At 46.5% G+C, this 22,557-nt stretch overlaps 1 protein-coding gene across 2 annotated transcripts in view; it reads left to right on the forward strand.

Moving 5' to 3' along the window:
* The window catches only part of LOC144160509 (uncharacterized), a 76,358-nt gene that overhangs the window by 29,134 nt on the left and 24,667 nt on the right, over window positions 1-22,557 (forward strand). For both annotated transcript variants that reach the window (XM_077691780.1, XM_077691781.1), the window contains exons 6-9: window positions 1,358-1,579; window positions 5,796-6,011; window positions 9,752-10,003; window positions 18,082-18,336. In XM_077691780.1, the coding sequence (XP_077547906.1) occupies window positions 1,358-1,579; window positions 5,796-6,011; window positions 9,752-10,003; window positions 18,082-18,336 (945 nt within the window). The remainder of the gene's footprint in view (window positions 1-1,357; window positions 1,580-5,795; window positions 6,012-9,751; window positions 10,004-18,081; window positions 18,337-22,557) is intronic.

The raw sequence follows: 22,557 nt of genomic DNA on the forward strand, positions 1-22,557 counted from the left end.
CGCGCGACCCAGGTTTAGCTCCTCCCGTTCCGGCAAAGCGATGACGATCACAAGCGCCCCGTGCATATGCCACACGTGTTTCCCTCATTCCGCCGAAGATGGTCGGCATAGGGCGTGCAGTGCCCAAGGGTTCTTCCCGCCTCTAAGAGCACACTAATGCGAAAGAGCGCGTGCTGCTGCTTCCACGTGCACGTAAGCCGCGGGTGTAACCATTTCTTGTTTCAAGATCTGCTGGCGACTTCGTGTGTCTTGTTGTACGTAATTAAGGAATGACCTCCTTTAAAAAATTGGCCGTGTATCTCCCCCCTTTTTTTGCAAATGTCGACGAAAGAATATTATCTTTCGTCCACATTTCTCAAGTAAATGCCTCCCTTCGCTTTCCCGCTCACCTCTTACGCTCCTCCTCTCCCGTCGCACTCCTCCCAAGAAAAACACGCTGGACGTTTGTTCAAGTCAATTCAAATTTACAGCCTTCTGCTGCGCCTGGCCGGGTGCCTATATTCCATCGATGCCGTGCGGTGGAGACGTGCGCGAATTGACGCGCCCTTCTTTAACGTTTATAGAACCGCATCTCCCTGCTTCACGTGCGGCGTTCCAAGCGGAACAGACAACATATCTAGTGGAACCTTTCGTAAATGTTGCCGTTTAATTTCTTAAAATGCCGCCACAAGTTGTAGTGGCGTGGGCGACATCAGGCGACGGAGTGAATGTCTTTTTCTGCAGTGGACATAGTATTTCGTTTGCTTTTGAAAACATCAATCATCCATGAAGTAACACTCCAAATATCCCTTCTGTATTGATTTTCTGCCTCACTTTTGCTCAATGTTTTGTTCTTGTTCAACAATGTTGACAAGTATGAACATTGCCACCGGAATTTAGATGGTTAGATTTGGCTGTGGCTATATACGTCTATTGCGCAGGATGTTTGACTTTGTCGGGCTGGCTGAATCGAGTGACAGACAGACAGACAGACAGACAGACAGACAGACAGACAGACAGACAGACAGACAGACAGACAGACAGACAGACTACCAAAATGTTCCCACTCAAGTAGCACAAAAAGACTATCGTCTTTAAAAAAACCGACTCGGTTGTTGCGGTTCAAAGCTTTATTATGTGGCATGTTTTGCAGTTACCACTGCTAATTACAGGAAGAAACGGAAATCTGATACCGAAGGTATTTAACGACATACTTGTATTTTTAATTCGAATAAAACAGTCTTTCTGGCAGTATAATTTCTGCTTTTCACGTGAGCAGTGATATCACCTATGCAACTATTCGAAGATCAACCTTGTTTTTTGGTAGCAACTAATTTTTGTGTTTGTGTTGATGTTTAAACATCCGGTTTTGGCTCAGGTGTAAATCAAGTGCAAGGATTTGCTCAAAGCGTTGAACACGTAAGCCAGACAGTTCGGGATACAGCAATAGCAACTGGTCGCACTACCGGAAGTTCCGGAGCACGCACGGGAGTACAACCTGGAGGAAACACCGCTACCAATCTTCAGCCTGCCGGTGGAAACCAAGTTGGTAGTGGCTTCATCGGGGGCATCGGAGTATCTCCGATGGGAGTTGGTTCAGGTATGTCAAATATTGTGAAGCACATACGACGTGACTATGACTGCATGCGTGTTATAAGATTTCGAAACTGATGCTTTGTCGGACGTGTGGGGCACCATCCAGAAGGCTCCCAGGTGCACAAGCTGGAGGTCTTGGAATTTGTCCTGGCAGAATCTTCCAGGGTACCGTTGGAACAGATACTGCAGGTTCCTCATTTTACTTCTGTGTGAGCCCAGAAATTTGTTTTAATTGTAATAACGGTTGTCAATTACGCATCTCTCCCACAGAAAGGCAATTCATATTTCGTGTCAGTAAAATACACAAAGATATGCTACTTAGGTAGTTTCCTGCTCAATTTCTGAACTGCACACTGAAAAGGCTTCCTCGTCTTCCTTTTCGTTTTCTGTGTAACCAGCCAACCTCAAAAAACCTATATTTTCGGGCCACAGCGGGGGGAATATAAAATTTGAAAATAAGCGTCCTCTGAGCTGTACATTTAGGAATTTTATTTACAAATTTATGGGTATTCTTACTGATTTACGATGCAGATTTATGGATATTTTTAGCTTTTAGATTTGGTCCGACCAAACTCTATAAAAGCCGTTGTATTGAAGATCAGTTAATTCACTTACGAGTACGGTCCAAATCGGAGCATTCGAACTACGCGCCACCGCAAATACGTCCTGGCGCCAGTGAAGCCGAGAGAATCAGGAGGTGAGGAGTTAAAATAGGGCTAATGTAATCTAAAGCACCTATGACGGACTTTCTAGAAAACATGTTATCTCCGAACTACATCGATGTAGAATGTGTAGTACGGTGACATTGGATGACACCTTAACTCACGTTAGAAGCGCAGAACCTGTCGATATCAGGATCGACGAGGAGATGGATAACGAAGCACCAGTATACGGCCGTCTGGTAGAACCTAATGACAGCCTGAATGCCTCCCGCCATTTCTTCAGTTTTCAAGAAAGCAAAGAAGAGGCTATCAGCTACATTCGCAGGTTCGAGAAAACGTTCCACATCTCGGTTTCAAAGGCAAAATGCAGATTGTAATCACAAATTGTTTAAATCTTTACATGTTTGACATGCCCTAGTACCATAACTGCGGTGTACTGTAGTTGGTCTTCACTTTTTTTATTTTGAAATGTTATTAATTCAAACTGAGACGGCGTCCTTTTGGGGTTCGAGTTACAAGCTTTTACTGTACAAGTATTCCAGATTTTTATGGGAAGTCTTGCCGAGCCGGTAACGTTTCCGAGTCAAATCACACGTGTAGCAACCGTAATGCTCCAAACTGCTCGTATAAAAACACTGTTCCATCACTTAGGCGCAATGTAAGGAAGCACACGCTCAAAGACTTTTGGAAAAGTAGTGCTGTGGGGGAGGGGGGGGGGCAGTTCCTATAATACACCATCGAACCTTTGCCTTCTGTAAGCTAAGATCTCTTTATGCAACCTAATGTTGGGTAAGTTTATTGGCAGTGTCATGCACGTCCCTCCGCCTAATGTTTCATGCCGGAGTCAATCTTACCACATGCATTCCGTAACCCTTTCTGTTCAGTGTGTCCCCGCTGCTTGTTCAACACACTCAGATTGAGTGTCATTTTGTCTAATACTCAATTTTTCTACGGCGCCATTACAGTCATATCTTCTACTAACACAACAGTGATGGTGGATGTATCCTCGTCCTATTTATTTGTGCACAGTGTCTAAACAAAAAAAAACATATTTTAATGCAAAATCTACAAATTCCGCATTGAACAGAAAACGCCGCACGAACTTCGTAGCAGCGAAACTGGAAGGCCTGTTTTAGCAGTTTAATTAAGGTTTTCATTAGCGCAAGCATTTTTGCGTCCTTTTTAGAGGTGCCGGCGAAAACTTTCTTGATTTGTAGCTATGTGATTGCTTCAAATTTCTTCCGGTTTGGAATTAGCAATTTTATCTTTCGCATGGGGGATAGGTTTGCGTATTAAAACAATTGATAGTGAGGTGTGGAAAATGCAGAAACACAATCATTAACTCTTCAAACGGTTTATTTTCGTTGGGGCCGAACGGAAGCTGCGCACGTTTGTCCAATCTGCCCACCATAGGAAGCTCTCAATGTAATCATGTAACGTGCAAGACACGAGGCACAATATCTGCAACGTAAACACTCTTCAGGTGCTTTTTTTCCACCTTAATAACTACATATACAAGCTCATTTGCGTTCTCCATTTCAGCGATACTAGTAAGTCCGTGGTAACCTCACATGCCATTTTTGAGTTATTCTTGTTGATGTTGTAACTCGAGCGCGAAGTACTGGCTCTGGGGGATGGAGCGGTCCTCACATTGGGTTGGAGTTCGAGCTCCGGTTGTCAGATTCTCAGCCTTCCGGTACCTAGGGAGTCCGGGGATTTCTCGCAGTGGCTTACTCTGAAAGGCAGCGGTAGCTGTGATACAAAGTTGCCGTAATTCTACGCAATGCGGGATGCTGATGCTTGGTTGGTTGCGCTATCCGGTCTCGCCATTCAAAAAGGTCGCACCGTGGATGCAGAATGCAAAGCTCACGTGTGTCGCTCCGAAGCGACACGTCAACCTGTATGCTTTGTTGAAGGCCATAAGTCCCGTATGCCTCTGGTGCTCGGTTACTTTAGGTTGACCACTTCATGCTTACGTTCATATCACGGGTCTGACAATTGGTTTGGAGGCCGTCGGAAGGCCACGGCCGTGACGCGCAAGTATTAGACACAGGAAGCACGAACGTACCCATACAGTGGTCAAAGATTCGGACGCACTGCAACTGCGTCACAGTTTCAATAAAAATAAGCCAGAACAAAGAAGGGAGGAAAAAGGAGTGATAAACTCTACAACCTCCATCGGAAAAACCCTTTCGAGTCATTGCTTCCCAGCCTTTGTGCGAATGTGAAGGAGTGCAGGGTGGTACTGCACGAAGTACGGGGGGAGGACGCAAGTTTGGCGCTATGCATCGCAGCCAAATTCTTACGAGCAGGAATACACTCTGCATTAGCTCACTGCGCCGTAGGCACACCGCTAAGGGCGTTCTTTGCGCATCCGTTCTTCAGACTCTCGAAAAGGGTGGTGCAAATGCAGAAGACTGCGTACTGGCGATTCTCACAGGGAGAGGGTTGGCCGTTTTGGTTTTAAGACAAGATAGGCAGTATGTGAGTCTTTATGTAGGTAATATTGTCAAGAATAAACGAATGACAATTAACCCAAGGGCGTTAATTAGGGGTGAATTTGTGCCCAAAACGAGACAGAAGGAACCAGCGTGGCGTTCACGCTGCGAAGCACTGCCCGATCCCATGCCTCCCGGGTGCCACTGAGGGATTATTACCAAGAGCCCACAATGCTGCAATACAACGCAATTCTACACCAACAGAGACTCACCCGACAAACCTTTCCCCTTCCGCACAAATCCTTAACAAGCGAAACAGCGAAAAGCTGGCGTCAACTGCAAACAAACACCTTCCCACACCTAGGAAGACTCCACGCCATGTACACTACAGTTCATCCTTCAAACAAATGCCCTTCTTGCACAAGTCAGTATGCCTCCCTTTGCCACGTTACGTGGGCCTGCCCCGACATTCCAAACATTCCCCGAATACCCATACCAACTCTTGAGCTGTGGAAAGATGCGTTGCTCAGCTCGGACCCGAAAGATCAGCGACAGCTGGTACGACAGGCCACGAGTGCATCCAGAGCCACAGGGGCCCTGGAATAAGGGCACCTCCCCTCCTCAAGCAAACGACGCCCTTTTCTAACCAGTGTAAAATAAAGTTATTCCTACTCCTTGTCCTCCCCCTCCTTCTCAGAGACATCGCAGCGCGCGCTCCCGTGACCCCCTTCGCCTGAGAACGCTCGGCAGCCCGCTGCCAGACTAGGAGGGCACGCGCTGATGCGACCTGCATTGCGCCAGTGCGCGTGTCCATATAGAATACCCGCTACTAAGAAACTCAGCCAATACCCACATTGTCAGTGCCGGCTTTCTTTTGAGCCTTATTTTTATTAGGTGTTATCATTACGGAATAGGTTCAGGCACAAAAAACTCATATTATCAACATATAAAGTGCAGATTTTTGTGAGGTGCTGTGAAGTGTATCTCAATTTCCATATTATTTATTTTTTTTTTGGATGCTACTGATACCTGTCATGCAAGTATTAAAAATCAAAGTTATTCTCCGATAACCCGAGATTTCTGCCTGTGGTTAATGTTTCGAGATTGGGCTTCCACCCAGGTATCCAAGAAACGCGAACGCTTGCCCAAAGCGTACATCAGACGAGCCAAGCGGTTCGTGGAACAGTAGTCGGAGCTGGTGGAGCTGTCGGTCCAGCAAGTTTGAGAACAGTCGTAGGAGGAAACACCCCTCTGAATCTTCTAGGTGCTCCTGCAAGCCCAGGTGGTGGTGCCCCGATTACAGCTAACGGATTGAATCCAAGTGGAACCGGTTCAGGTATTGCATATGTATCATGCGAGCGTCGCCTTAAAAAAACGCGCGATTCTCAGTGCTTGTGTAACATATGGAACGGCAGGATGTTTTGGGGATCGTCTAAGAGGGCACCGAGTAGCAAAAGTAGGAGCTCATGGAACCGCTACTAGAGAACTCTCGCACGGTGTCCTCGGAACAATTACTCCAGGTGCGTTTTGCGAACTTGGCTTCAGGTTCGGCAGTGAATCTCTTTCCAGTACTTCTAGTTAAGGTAATCTGTACGTAAGTATTTACAATTCCGCGAAACTTGCGGCAATGCGTTTGTATTGTGTAGTGAAACTACGATACGCTCAGGGAAGAATTGAAGGGCGTGCCCGGTGGGATCGCGTGCCTTGCCTAGTACACTTGAAATAGCGCATGAATTATGCCTTATGTGCAGTCCTTTTTTCATAATGGTTGAGAAAATACACTTGTGTTTTAGAGATGGTAACCGAAACTCACAAAAACAATGTTTTCGTTATCCAAATTCTGTAAAATTGCTAGAAATGAACATCGGAATTCACGAATGTAGGATCACCCTGCAATCCGCTGGACCACGAGGCACCCTCCCTTGATCACGGCTGTTGCGTTGCGTTGCTAAGATCGCGCGGCACTTGTTTGCGGTCCGCCGTAACCGCGGAACGAGCCCGGAGTACACAAAAGTGCGACTCACTCTACGCGAATTAGCATAGGTTTTCAACTTAAAATTCCAGCTTGAAAAAAAAACGCAGTACTTAGAAAGAAAACACGGACACAAAGCTGTTTCCTTCCTACATCCTGTGGTTTTTGTTCAAGCTGAAATTACAAGTCCACATGAACCAACTCGCCCAAACCCAAGCAATTCTAGGGCATAGATTCTTCGCCACCCCGCTATCCACGCTGTAAGTGGTCGCGAATCGCTACCTAGAGCAGGTAACCTGAAAAACGTGCCGTTTCTTTGTGTTGCAGGAGAAGGCAAATTGATAGCCAATAACTGAGCCTCGAGTAATGTCCCCCCCAAATTGTTCACAGTAAAGCGGAACGCTGGTCACGTCACTATGTGAAATTGGATATCTTGGGATGATATCCGTCTGATTGCTTTTGTAGACGCAATGATTAGTAACTGCAGTGCATTGTTGTGAATTAGATATAGGGAAATTTGCAATAAGAGTTCCACCAGTGAATTCCAATTACCAGTGAATTCCAATTCCAATTACTGCATAAAAAGTAATTTGTCAGGGTATTTTTTGAAGTGCGATTAGGTGAGGACGCCAGACAAACGAATAACAGCGTAATGTGGAGGACGCTTCTTCCCGGTGTAGAAAAACAGTTCTTTGGCTACCATACACCTTATTTCTTATCTCAAAACAATTTATGAGAGGCGTATTTGAAAGGTCATTTTATTTATGGTGGCTTCGGTGCTGCTACTGCACAATTTTTACGTGTTCTCACATCTAAATCTAAACATTTTTATGGCGACATTATCTTCCAGCATGACATTACATTCCTGCTCCACTGATGAGTGTTTACAAAAGTATGTGCGGAGAACATCAACAATTCTGCACAGGCATGTATTTCAAAGGGAAATAAATAAAGAGCGACCTGAGCAGAAAATCCACATATATCGGATATTTCAGTGGAGCACGTCGGTCGGTTTTAGTGGTTCGGTTAATATATCGCACTGAGCATTGAATATTGCAAGGTTCAAGAATAATTTTGCGCGAGCGTAGTATTTTTTTATAACACTTTTTTAGTAGAGATTTTACGACGGAATGTTATTTGCGATTTGTACGCGTTTGCATACTGGTCGTAACCTGTTTGTGCGAAAGTCAAGTTATTTATTACGGCTCAGATCAGAGAAAGACTACGATTTTTATAGCCAGGTCTGGCGCAACGGGATTTTCAATTTTCAGGGTTTCATGCAAGTATTTAGGTACAATCAAATTCCTGGCGAAGTAGTCTGTCCCTAGAAAGTGGAAAGTTTAAAGCCAGTAGGGGGAGGGCTTATAGACTTTTTGACATGGTGGTTAACAGGGAAGAGAAAAGGGCCAGAATTAAAGGCTTTTCGCAATTCATGTCAGTATTCGGCGTTTCTTACCGAAGAGGAAGCTGCAATAGTATTGACGCTGATATTACCCTGTCTCCGGTAATAACGATAAATGTGGTATCTTGAGAAAATGTGTATACTTTTTAAATAGAGATTAAAAGTTTAGGATTCCTAGCATTATCTATTGTGTGAAAATAACGGTCCACCTTCGCAGGACATCCACATGAGTATGAAGGAATGAACCGAAATTTTGTCTTTTGTCGAGAAACCCCAAATGCTTTTCCTTGCAAAGCAGTGATGCAAAATTAAAAATTCTGAAAAAAACGCATGCATCCTCGCAGGTAGGAATTTATTGCAAACAGTGAGGCAAAGCACACGCCAAATCGGAGCAGGAACGACTGGAGGAGGTAGCGCTATGAACAGCAATCACGGTATCTCAAATGGCAGCAAACTTTACAGGAAGAGTACTGTGTTCACTTACTTTACTTTCTTAAAAACTCACATCACTTCGCATCACTTCATTCTATTTATTTAAGGCCTCTGCAGGGAGGTGTTACCCAAAAGGTAGGTTGCGCCGACATGGTTGCAATGCGACAGTTTTTAATTACCGTAATTAGACACGCTTTGAATAAAATGTGATGTGCAGATACTTGAAGCAATGCCGTGGTGAAGACCAATTTATTCTCATGCGGCCCGGCAAAAGTTGGTCCAGAAAAGACCGCGGTGCCAGACAAGAGTCGGGAGACGAAGTGGGTGAACACGGCTTTGTGAAATGCCTGAGTCAGGAGCGATGTAAGAGGGTTCGTAGAGTGAACTGTGATATCACGTGTGGTAGAGTGATGGTGTCGCGATCCGGCGCCCAGAGGAAATACTTGACAGACGCGACCATTTTTAAAGATGACCCACGGATATCATAAAAATAAGCACAATAAATTAAGCGAGCGGCTCAATTTTAAACTGCTTCGGAGGCACAGAGAAAATAGCTTGGGGAACGGTATAGTTGGGAGAAGCGTACTTAGGTTTAACCCAATTAATGATTGCAAAGCCGAATGCCTCGCGTGACACAGTTAGAGATGGAGATGAAGTTTTGTAAATCCTACTTTTGGGTTAGTTGATAAAATAATAATAATGATGTGCGGGCAGCAGTTGAAATCAGGAGTTCGTGATACAAGGCATAGATAAGATTCGGTTCTGTCGACTGGTGGGTTAGCGATTCCATAGGAAGTCTTATCGGAGTTTTGTGGTGACTGAGGGCAAATAAGTTTCATTTGCCAAGTTGAAGTGTCTTTAGGCAGTTATCAAACCAGTTTAATTGTTTACTTGGATAGTCCTGTAAATCTATTCGGTCATATGTATCGTTTTTTTGCGTAGATAACAAAAAATTGAGGGAGCTCACACTAACGCATAAGACTTGAAGGTGGCGAAGCTGTGCGCAACCTTCACGAGCATCACGAACGTTTAAGTCCACGATTGCAGCTGATTTGCTTCTTTTCCGCTGCCGCAATCTTCTTACATGGGTACGCTTGACTTCAAAAACGTAAGCTGAGGACGCTGGGGGTAGCGGCGAGGCATCCACTCTAATGGTTATTTTATTTCGCCCTTTGCGCATGACTACAGCTGCCGGCAATGTGACATCTGTATGCACTGCAGTCCACCTGCGTACTGATCAATTTTTGTGTGTTGTCTATTCCTCATACAGTACCAAGCCTCATCCCAGGCAATAATCAAGTGAGCGGACTGGTACAAGGCACACGTGAAATCGCCCAAGAGTTAGGTGGAGCCATCGTTGGAGGTGAAAGCACCACCCCTCAATCTTCCCCAGGCATAGGACAAATGTTAGGAAGCTCCACACAAAGTTTCCGCGGGGTTGCTTCGACAGCCAGCAGTTCTATTTACCGTGTTGGTGCCCCGACCACAGGACAGGGACCACGTCCAATTGGAGCAGGTCCAGGTATTGCAAGTTTCGCAATGTTTGCGTCATATTGATTGGAAAAGCACGTTCGTTTTTTGTGCTCTTTTTGTTTTGTATATAGTGGCCCCAGGAGAGGCTGTGTAATTGTATATTAGACGGTCTAGCAGAAGCTCTTTGCCGAGCTGCCTCTGGAAAAGGCATGCTTCTGTAAAAACCTTTTTGGTGAATTTCGCCTATAGAAAAGTAGCGCTAAAAACAAGACACAAAAATAAAGAACGGATACAGATGAGCCTGCTTTGTGGCCTTGTAAATTTGGTGAGGGTGATTTTACGTGACGCACTGTAGATGTGGTTGGGGGGTTAGCTCCAGAGATTGTTGTCAGGTGTTGTAAACGTTGAAGCATTTAATGTACGCCCCTAATAATGGAGGGTAGTCCACAACTTTGCAGATTTAAAACTTGCGGAACTGTGCCTACACCGAAAGTATTGGGTAACTACTACTACCTTTTACTATACAATCTCCTTTTATTATCGCCACCTCAAAGCAACGAAGTCATCAGTCATTTAGAATAAACGAGGACGATGAGGTGACAAGACTATTTGGTATAAAATCTTCCTCAAGAGAATATATTCATCCAGCGCATAGGTCGAAATCGACTGCAAAGAAAGTTTCGACAACGTGTCGCTCCTAATTCGAGCATCACGAAGCGATTTTTTAATATTTCTTTGTTCCGAGAAAACGAGATACGGTGCTCTCGCAAGGCCCAGATTGCTATTCTGATTCTGCGGACCAGGCGCGAGCTTGCGCTGTTTCCACACTCATGGGCCGCCATTAGAACAAACAAATCCTCGATCACATTCATGACGGAAGAGCGTCGGTTGCCCTTCCGAGTTGTCGCGACTGGGCTGGGCTCAATACCGCGGATCCCGGTTGCAATTCCCGTCAGGGCCGCGAAGCCACGTAAGGCGCTTCCTTCACCTTGGTTGAGCTCTGAGATCAGAGTGACGGCACTGGAGTTTTTGTTTGTACCTGTAATATAATGATCTCCATAAAATGTATGCGGTCCTGTTGGACTGCACAATCCAAGAACGACATTTTGCTTGGCGCGTGTTGCAGTACAGATTACGTTTGTTGGTACAATCCCTTTATTAACCGGCGTAAGTGTTTGGCAGATTCTTTCCTTGGATGCAGTGGCTCGTCATTTTGGAGTATTATAGTGAAGCGTACGGATGGGAGCTTTATTAAAATAAAATAAGGAGTTCCTGTCAGTATTCCACGAAGCGTAAAGAACACATCACGGCAGATACGTTTTTGGCTGTGTAATGCAGGACACGATTTCTCTGGGTGCATTGGAACCAATATTTCGCCCCCATCCACCAAGATTTACACATTAACGTCACCCGTTCACAGTTATTTGGAAGCAACCATTTGGAAAGGACTAGTTTAATTTACGTCGAATCATTGCGGGCTCTAAAGACACCGATAAAGAAATAAGATCATTCGATTTTTGGAACCTTCGCCGCGCTGTGAATGCTTTGTTCAAAGTTTTATAAAAATTAACAAACCGTCGTTTCTAGGAGTATTCACCCAGACACCAAAACTTGTTAAAAAAATAAATGAGAAAAATAGCAGTGGCTTAGATCGGCTACACCTGGATATACGTAGCGTGAGATAAGGTTCAGCTGGTTATTCTTAGGCTTCCTGGTTGTTTAGGATTAGCTGATTATCATGCTTACTGGTTCTAAAACGATTTCTAATCCAATCCAGTCCAATACAGTCCCGTCCGGTCTAGTCCAGTCCAGTCCAGTCACTGCTCCTCACGCATGCGCAGCACGGCTCTCCAGGAGCCACGCGAAAGGGCTATCAAGCGGCTGTGGCGCAGCGTCAGACTTGGCTACTGCACAACGAAGGCCCAGAGCTGGGCATGCGCAGGCGCCAGTGCGTCTGTGCGGCTATGGCGTCCCCAGAAAACTTTTGCCCTAGAAAAGGGCAAAAGTTTTCTGTTTACCCAAAGACAAAAATGGGCCCGTTCTTTGTCATTGGTAGATCGTACACGGAGTAAACGTAAGTCAGTGGCTTGAAGCAAAATGTTCGAAGGAATCAATGAGTTCAGATGAAATAATATTCGTTTCCCAAATCATTATTTCCTACGTCAGACATTTGTGCAAAATATGGCTTTGATATTACCACCAAGTGGCTGACAATTCGGCTTCAAGATTTTAAATGATTTCGTGCTTCAATAAGTCATAACTGCCTTCCTCTGCAGAATGTTTACACCTCATCAGCGTGTTTATGCTTTTGGGAGACAGATGTGGGGCCGTTTTATTGAATTATGTTTGTGCACGTTGCATCTTGCAAGCCGCGTTTATGCATTGGGTAATCTTGGTGCATACATACGATGTCTTCATGGTCTGGTTATTTGTATTCCCATAGGTAATTTTGCGCCCTATTTTATTCCTAATGTCTCAGAACCCAAGAGTGTGTGATCATCCCATCCTAGGGATGCGTTTCGCGGTAGTCATATGACATAGCAGTGAACAAAAGCGTAGAACCACAGAATTCTCCCGCACGTTCTTAGCAGAAAACTATTATTATTTTTGCATGAAACATTTCAAGAAATGAAGTGAGCGCTTATACATGGCGCTAGAACGCACCAGATCATTTTTAAAAGGGTAGGTTACTAGCAGCCAAGTAGGTGGCCACCTTATCCCGGTGAATCGGAGCGCAGGTGAACTGTCCGCTATAGTGGCAGCAACCGGTCTTTGGCCTATTCAGAGTGCGTAATATTCAAGCTAATTCTTATTACCTATACTTAGGCAATACCAATGCCACATAGTATAGTAAGCAATACCAATTCCTATGCAATGCCTATACATAAGCAATACCTTAGCAATACGAAGGTATTGCTTAGGTGTTCAAGGGGCGGCTCACACGTAATAACACCCTTGTGCAAAATGCTGGCGAAGGCGGCAAGCCTGCTACCGAGTTGCCTTGTGCCATCTTGAGCAGCACAGCCTGAAGACATACAAAACCAACACCACCGCAGCCAACGCGTCCACCGCCTTGGGTCTTCATTTTCTAAACCTTGAGCTTAGCGACTGGTTCGCCCTTTCGGTTGGCGGTTCGATGGTGGTGATGTTTCGCGACAAGTTATTTCTATAGTGATCCTGACTGTATCAAATAGGAAGATAAAAGCGTGTCAATGCCCTCACACACACGTGGCTAAAGCAGGATAGGACACTCCTTGAGGACTATGCAGGTAGTCGTTCGTTGACGCGATATTGAGGTGTAAGTGGTGCATGATAGCTTCATAACACTCATTTTGTTGGGAATAGCGGCCCTAGGCTTGTTGACCATGTTCAAGAACGGTTTTTTATTTTGCTCAAGAACGTTTCTTGATTTTGTTTCAAAACGTTCTTTGACATTATTGAAGAAATATTCCTAAGGATCTGGTTCGAAGCTCATGTCTAGAAAAAATTTCAAAGGTTCCAGATTACACTATACTGGTTGTGTACGACATGCGAAGCGTCACGGTGTCATGTGCAAAGCAATATCTGATTTCTTTGGCGCCCTTGTTTTGGAATATCCTCATGTGTTCTCGGACGACGCCTGGTGGCTGCCCGACGCTGTTTTTTTTAGATTTTGCATCACTTGTTTAGCGGTAGCTTTCTTCGCGATGGCTTCTCTGGCACAACAAAAAATGAAGGAAGCTCAGAGAGAGAGAGAGGGACAGAGAAAGAGAACAGACTTTATTTTATCCTTTTTTAAGGCTAATGCACCATAGGAAAATGTCCGGCATCTTCGTCCCATTAGATTGCGGTCAGGAAGCCCTGGTCCCCGGCGGCGTCCTCTGCCAGTTGGATGACTGGAGCTTGTATCTCGGAAAGAGAGCTGAGCAATGCGGCCTCCCACTGCTCACTACTTCTTATATGTATTACGTGTTCAAAGGCCTCTGGTTTATTGGGGCATTGCCAGAGCACATGTTGTAGTGTGGCTGCTGCAACGTGGCACCACATGCATATGTCCTTGTACCTACCCGGATAGCTGTTGTGACACAGGGCGGGGTGAGGGAACGTATTTTACTGCAACCTGCACCAAGCAACTGTTTGTCATTTGTTTAGCGGAGTCTTTACAGCAGGAAATTTTAGTCGGCTGAACCTATAGTGCTGAGTAATGTCTTGGTAAGTTGCCAGTCTCTCCCTCCACCCTGTCGCAGAAGGCACGTTGTTGGATTCGAAGTCAGCCTGGTTCGTGCATCCTCAGGCTGCTTCGTGTGCCATGTCCTTTCCCGGGAGAGACGAGTGTGCTGTTGTCCATACCAAGCGGATGTGCCTTGAAGCTTGGATCACGCTGTTCGTAAGGATTTTGGCGGCTGTGGTGGAGATCCTACCTCCCGCATAGTTGCGCAGGGCAGCCTTGGAGTCCAAGATGATGGTAGTAGCCTGCACGCTCAGAATAACCGTAAGACGTCAAGCTAGCTAAGCTGTACGCAACATTCAGCACCATCACGACGGTTTAAGTCCACGATTGCAGCCGATTTGCTTCTTGTTCACTGCCGCAGTGACCTTTAATCCATCTTTGTTGTTACAACGGCCAAGAACAAGCAAACCGAAGAAGCACAATGAATGAACCAAACGCGCACACTTAAACGCGGCGCCCGCAGGTGCACCGTGTACCATATCACCTCTCCTGTATCGAGCAGGGTGCGTGATTCGTCTCCCCAGGGTCACAGTTGAGTGAGTAAACCGTTTTACTCTAAAGTACTACCTCAGGGTCGCAGCTGAGCGTGTAACACGACTGACCTCCGCTGATCTACCAGAATCAAGTTGGGATTCTCCCGATGCCGCTGATTTTTTTTATTTATACTGTTATACTGTGTTGTGTAAAACGCCGTAATCAAGAAATTGCTAAACAGCTTCGCTGTTAAAAAATCACTATTTATATTTAGAAACAATTACAACAGCCTCACTAAAACCAGCCAACTTGTAGCGCGCCACTTCAGGCCTAATTGTCGTGCGTTGCTTTCAAACTAGTTTATGATATTTATTACTAGGATTGGCCTGATTGTGCAAGATGGCGTACCTACTGCCGTTCTTCTGCTCGGGAGCAACCCAGGTCATGTTGTTTGTGGCGTAACCAATTGGGTACGAGCTCAGAAGCTTTGTTAGTAGGCTGCCAGATATCGCTCACTGCACCGATTAAAATACGGCGCCCCCACAACTAGGCGCCTGCACCATCCCCATTCTTCTAGCAGTGTGCAAATTCCGGTACCGATTTCTGAGCTAGGTGGTGTTGCACCGTTGAAAAATTCATAGCACATGCGGACTAGAACTTTTAAAGTACATTAAACCAAAGATAAGGTGCATACGTGGTGTGTACTCTGTTGTGTCGGCTTGTCTGCGTGCGCTGTGGAGTTTTTAGCAGTGTGAATTCGCCCGATTTTTCCTGCAGCTATTCTGGGCGCGTGCAGCATTGCAGTAGCCAGCTCCCTAATTTGCGAGCTCCAAAACATCTTAAGTTTATACCGGTACAAGTTGTTTCTTAACGCTCGCATGTACAAAGGCCGAGCGCGCGGTGTGAATGTGTGATCGTCTGCTATACCAGCGGTCACCACAGTAGCTACGAAAAGGCGGCACGGAAATGACGGAACAAATATATTGTTTTATAAAATCATGCCCGTTAACTCAGGAACAACAAATAGGAGTTCACAATAGAACTGCAATGTGACAAGATTATACACAACCGCAAAAGCGCTAGCAGCCTGGAATACCTCTGCCCAAGAGCGTTAAATAAAGTCGCGTTTTCAGAGAGAAGCTCCGGATACTCCGCGTCTTTTCAATCAGTCCCTTCGAAATTGGCAGTTTCGAAGCTTGACTGATTGGGTTTGTACTTTTATTGCGCATTCGGCTTGAGCGATTCAGATCTTTTGCGCGTAAAAGAAGCATGCATGATATCAACATTCGGCTATATTCTACAACGCGATTGTTTAAAGCTTCAGCCCCGCAGGGGGACGCTGCAGCTGAAAGATCCTTTACAGACATCAAAGGTGCTCTCGACAACGGTGCACTGCTGGTTCATCAGTATCCAGTTTTTGCGTTGTCGCTCAGCACCGAAGCATCACGTCCAGCCGTAGGAGGGGTCATTCAGCCATGAGTTGAAGGCGCGTTGCAACCACTAAGATTTTCTCCATGCGCCCGACTCGTGCTCACACTGATTGCCATACACTTCACTGTTCGAAGACTACCTTCAAACACCACGTTAAAAGACGCAAGTTAACAATCTTCCCCAATCACAAGCCACTCAAGTTCACATTAAACCGCACTTACACACCCTACAATTCACAGGAGGTGCGTCGGCTGGCATAGCTCTCAGAGTTCACGTCCATTATCCACTGCGTCAGTGGTTCAGCCAATTCTCCCGCGGACACTCTGAGCCGGGTGGAGAACGTAAATGTCCTTTCCCCAGCAACACAGGAAGCAGATACTGACCTGCTTGACGTCCATGAACTGGCTGCGGAGCAAGCCATTCGCAGCGAGTTCTCCCGTTATCGTGCAGCACCTAGGGCTCCCAATCTTGAAGACGTACCGTTTTGCGCTGTGTCTATCGTCTGCGACAGGTGTACAGGTGTTCCCTGACCCTTCCTGCCTGCCTCACATCGGCGCGACTTCTTTTACGCCATCCAAAATATGGCCCATTCGGTCGTTCGTGGATCTCAGAAAGGCATTGCGTCCCACTACATTTGGCTGCGTATGAATGCTAACATTCGTGCTAAGTACGCACTTGCACGCCGCGCCAGTGTTCAAAAGTTAAACAGCATTCCGATCTTCCTTCCAAAGAATGCCTGAGGCCCTATGAATATGAACGTTTTTTCGTCGTTCAGGTTGTCCTTGTCGGCCTCCTGCCAGCTTGGCAAGGCTACCTGTGCATCTGGACGCATGTTGACTAGTTATCACGTTGGCCCGGAGCCGGCCCTCTTCACCACGTCACGGCCTCTGTGGTAGCGTCCGCCGTGGTTTCTACCTGCGTGTCGTGCTACGGCTGCCATTTAACGAGCGTCACCAATTGTAGCTGGCAGTTGCAGTCGTCCCTGTTCACTGAACTACATAATCTTCACGGCCTGACTCGTCTGCGAACGGTTGTGTACCACCCGCTGAGCCCCGTGGAGCGTTTCCATCGATACCTAAAGGCTCCACTTGCTGCCAAATGAAGTGAGTGCAACGACTACTTCTGACGCTCTTGGGAATGCGGTGCGCGTACAAGGTGAACGTCTCTTGCACATCTGCTGAGTTCGCCTTTGGAGCAACTCTGTTTTGCCAGCGGACTTGTTCCACGAGTCTCAACCACCTGTATTTTCCGGCGACTTGGTCGACCAACTACGGGTGGTTTTTAAGCAACTTTGGCCTCAGTCCACGCGCCTTGCCAAACTCCACATGGCTTAAGTACAACCAGACCTCGAAGCAGCCATGCCCGTGTTTGTGTGCTACCAGCCCATTCGAGCACCAAGGTGGTCTCCTTATCTTTGTCCGCGCTCTGTCGTTTACTACCATCCGTCCGCTTTCGTACTGGACGTCAACGGATCCCAACACAGCCCTGAAAGTTAACCGTCCTAATCCCGCATACCTCGAGCCGCAAGGAGTCACTTTGTTCGAACCTGCTCTATCTCCTTCAAAAAGACCACTTCGACATGTCCACTGGACATGCGTACGACTTTTGCTCTTGTCGGTCTGGCTCCTCTCTTGTGCCGCGGAGTCCTGTAGCAGCAGCCACAGCGCAACAGTAGATTGAACGCCGCCACTCATACGGCAATACGAGCGAAGTGGCGAGATTATCTGCAAGAGTAGATGAGGGCATAAATCAGGGGACTCCCTGAGTGCTTACAAATTGGAATCTCCTTGGTCTTGCCGACTAATTGTGGTGCACTGCGAGGCTCCCTTCTTTCGCTTTGACATAGTGCCCTACGTAGTCATTTGGAATATTCAAACTGCTGAAGGCGTTTTAATTGCATTTAAGTTGGTCCCTTGCACATTACTACAGGTGCCGGCTATGTAACATTTGCATGCACAGCCGTCTACTTCCGTTCTAATCTCTCTTTTGTTTTTTGTCTGTTCACTATACAGGACCTGGCCCCATCACAGGTAGCAATTCAGTTGAAGAAATGGTACAAGGCACGCGTCAAATTTCCGAAGCGTTAGGTGGAACAATTATTGGAGGTGGCAGGACAACGCACCCATCTGCGCCAGGTACAGGACAAGAATTCTCTGGAAGCTCCTCCCAAAGTTTACTCAGTGTCACCTCAAGAGTCAACGGTGTGCTTCCCGGTGTGCCTGCCCCAAACAGAGGAATGGCACCAGGTCTAGGTGAACCAGCTGCAGGTATTGCGCATGTCATAATGCATGTATCGTGTTAATTAGAAAGCCATGGTTTTTACTGTGTGGCATTTTGTTTTTTATATGGTTGTCGTAGGGGATATTTTAATGGTACAATGATTGGGCGTACAGGTTGAGTGCTAGCTGCACTAAAGAAAGCTGGCTTCCTGGCCTTGAGTTTTAGTGAACGTGGTTTTAGTTAAAGCCTCTCCAAATATGGCAGTGCGTGTAGCTGAAGTTTTTCTGGATATGTATTTTTAACGATAAATTCAAATTTAAGATCCCGAATATAAAGGTTATGGCATTACTTCTCTTCCAAGTACGTAGAACTGTGCTAATTATGTCATTTTCGGTTATCCTCGTTTGCACTCACAAATCTATATTTCTGTTCTCCAGCACAGTGCAGTGAAGGGACAAATCACTCGGAATAAATGACAAAAATGTGCCCAAATATATCCATCATAGAATCTTCTCGTAGCATGAAATATTCTTTTTCACGTAGGCCATGCTGGCTCTGTGAAACGGTTTACTTGATGTGGGAGATTCGTAGATGGCCTTTACTTGGCACAGGAGGACGGCACCATAGAAGGTGCGGGCCGTTGGAATTGGTGACACTAAAGAGCGGGTGGCCGAGGGCATAGTACTAGGTTTTCTGAAGAAATAACGTGATATTTTTTTATTGTCACGGTAGTCACCGGTGTCTTTTCTGGTTGTGGTCAGGTAGCATATGTGAAAAAACGTACGCTGGGCCCAAAAGCAATAAGGTTTACTTGGCATGCCGGGAGCTCGCTTAGCGCAAGGGTAATCACATATTTTCATGCATGCGCATCTGACTTCGTAGCACGAGAGGGAAATGCTTGATGGCCACGTAATTTTGTAGCGACCTTCGTTTCTTGCAGGGAATTAGCTTTGGGGATACAGGGTGATCGCTGGGGCCATTAATAAAAATAGTGTTGGATATTGCCGTGCTTAGACCGAAAACCGATAAAATTATACTACCAGATCCGACACGGGCTAGAAAGGGAGTAGTTGGGAAGGCTTCGACTGCAGAAGAGTAGCCGCTACTATTAGCGCAAGTGTTGACGAAGGACATGGTGGGAACGCGAGTGTGCGAAGTGTGACATGTAAGGCGAATGGACGTGGTTTACCTGGGAATGAATTTGGCGAAATGCTTTGCGGGGCTGGCAGTCGTATTTTTAATGGTTCAAGAGATGCTTTAATTTCAACGAATTGATTGATGTGGGCACCAAACTCAGTATAACGGTTAGCGTTGCGTTGAAAAATGTAATTTCTGGCACAAAGATCAGCCACCGTTTTGTAGAATTCTATAGCGGAGTGTCGAGACCAACGTTTGGGGGTGCGGGAGGGTAGGCTCGGATGCAATAGTTACGGTGGAAATATTAGGCTGAGAAGAGGCCTGGATGGTGGGTGAAAAGGTATGTATGGCCTGTGGCAGTTTCACGCCTGGCTTGATGCGGTCATGAGTGGTGAACACGCCGCCAGGCAAAGTGCAGATGTTTGGTGCTCTGATATAGAAGGGCGTGGAAGAAGTGGCGGGTTAGAAAATCACAATGCGAGAGTAAAGATGGGGGTGGTAAGTGTGGTGCGAACGGTTAGGGGAAGACTCTGCTGCCTAGCTAATCGCAGACACGGTCTGCTGACACGCTAACGTTCCATAGCCCCAGCAGTGGCTTAGAAGCGTGGTGCTTCTACTGTGGCAGAGATCGCAACCTATGTACAGTCGATGGGGTGGCAGGCTTGCTGTTGGGTGCGGGGGAAGAGTCATATCGAAGCTTTAGAAAGTAACTACTCAGATCGCCCGATGGGTGGCAGGTCTAGTACTTCTCTTCCTTCCCCTAGTTGTTTCGGCTGTGGCCTTACTTTTGTTGTCAAATGGCGAAAAACGTGCAATACAATATCTGACATCCTCTATTCCCTGTGGTGTTAGCGAGACCGGGGAATCCACTCTTATTGACACGGTCATACTATTGTATTTGGTTTGAATCGCAGGCTGTGCAGTAGACCCGTTCAGAAAAAGCGGACGCGTCAGTACGCTTGCCGAGGTTGACCCAGTCGGAGAAAATGTCGTGCTTGTGCGTATGAATTTAGCAGTGAGGTATAGTATCTTGATATTCATTGTATTGAAAAATTCTGCAACCCCCCAAAAATACGAGCGATGAGTTCGTCTGGCGCATGCACCCAGCACGTGAAGCTGCGGCGTTGCAAGGCTCCACTACTGCAGCGATGTATACTTCAGAACGGTTGGGTGGGACACCGTGGAACTCCGTGACAGTGTATCAGGGCATGCGATGCACCCTCGACTAGAAGACAATGCGTGTTTAAAGGGGATATAAGTTACATGAGCACATTTTTCAGCTGTTCAGCAACCGCACAGCTCAGAACCAGGTTTTGTAAACAGTTTACGCTTAGGTGGTCTCACGCGTATTTAAAACATAGAGACAGCAGCCTAGCGAACGCCATTTCGGAAGTAGTCCCCGGCAAATTCGAGACGTTGAATTCATCTGGAGAGTGGATGACGAAATTTATGTGGTCCTTAGGAATCGGCGCGGTTGATACTTGCGCCTAGTTACGGAAGGTGAATCAGTTCACATGTTGGCTTGGTGTGTGATCTCACACCAAAGTGAATTAGGAAAGTGCAACGAAGACGGGCGTAAAGGGGGATTGAGAAAGTCGATCGGCCATTCGCTGCGCTCATCAGGGTGCAACATTTCCAGCATGCTCACGAAGCTATGCCTGGGCTCCATGCTAGAGATGCCCTGCTTGCTTTATTAATGATCAATCTCGACAAAGTCCCTCAGCCTCCATTGTGCGTAGTCCCAGCACTACAAAAAGAACGCTTTGGGCTAAATACAAATGCACCCATTTACTTGGGCCAAAACAGGCGGACAGAGGCAGCACCAAAAACTTCAGTCGGGGCACGGCGAAAATGTGCAGGGCCCAAAGAAAAGAAATACTTGGAGAACTGGCACCAGCGCGAGTATCACGTGCCCCATCTGAGTACGCCATAGAGTTGAGGATGCCCAAAGATCGCATGCAGGACACAACCTTCTTCAATATCCTAGGTAGAATTATCTACAGTGACGAGCAGTCCCTGATTTTGAAGATAGCGTTTGGCGCGCCCGAGGATAGCAGATAGATAAATTTTGAGGCCGCTGAAATTGATGGCATCAGGGTTATATAATAAATGTCTGGTTGCTGGCCGCTTTTAAGGCAATTTAGTAGAGCTCCAACGCCACCTCTTTAACATGGACATCTCCGAAGCACTCAAAGTCGGGAAAAGGCTTCACCGAAACTGCTACAACGGACATTTGTTTCGACAGTTGTTTAGCCCAGCCGCGCGCCGTGATTCTAGAGCGAATAATACAACGCAATGTTTTTAGATGACCGGGGGCATTATCACGTATACTTTGTTTTAACTTGGAGATGCTGTTATTGAACTTAAGGTTGTGGAAAACGAATACCAGCAGAAACACCAAAGTGACAACGCAGCAGCCCACTGTGAACTTGCTCCATAAACGTAGACCATGAGAGCCATGCCCAGCGTCTCCATCTCCTCTCTGGTCACTTTCTTGCCCGCTTTAGTTGTCATGATCATAAGGAAATTCACCCTGCTCGGTTGTCACCTCAGATTGACGAGCTATATCTTAATATGCCCCAGCAGACATGCCTACGGGAAGCGCAAGTCACGATGGCTGGTAGCTAATGAGTGATCATACATAACCACTCGTAGTTTTCTGCATGGATCCTGCTCGTGAGCTGAGCCACAATGCCCCCGCTACCATGACAACGGCAGCGTAAGGGGAAGCTTCCAATATCCTTTCAGAGAGGGCCAGCGTGGCCATTCATGCTGGCTTGTTTCTTTTCACAAGACCACCGCAACCTTTGTTTAGTTGGTGGTTCGTTTGATCCAAACCGGTGTGCCGGTAAAGCGATTATAAAAAGAGACACCTGCGACGCCAGCAGAAAAGCCCGTACCGGAGGACCACGGTTTAGGTGTGGGTAAGCCGCATCACGTTCTCGGTGAGGTGCTTCACTGCACATCGTATGACGAGGTACTTTAAGCAGAAGGTTTTGTGGCCATCCGCGAAGACGACGCAGGACACCCTAGGAGGGCTTCTGGGAACAGCAGTCGTACCTCGACAAAATCTGTCGCCCTAATCACCTGTTGCTCTGGAAGGCCAGGCTCATTCGGAGCTGCGCAGGTCC

The sequence above is a fragment of the Haemaphysalis longicornis genome, unplaced genomic scaffold (assembly GCF_048455015.1).
Source record: "Haemaphysalis longicornis isolate Haplotype H1 unplaced genomic scaffold, Haemaphysalis longicornis Haplotype H1 scaffold_101, whole genome shotgun sequence".
Lineage (NCBI taxonomy): Eukaryota > Metazoa > Arthropoda > Arachnida > Ixodida > Ixodidae > Haemaphysalis > Haemaphysalis longicornis.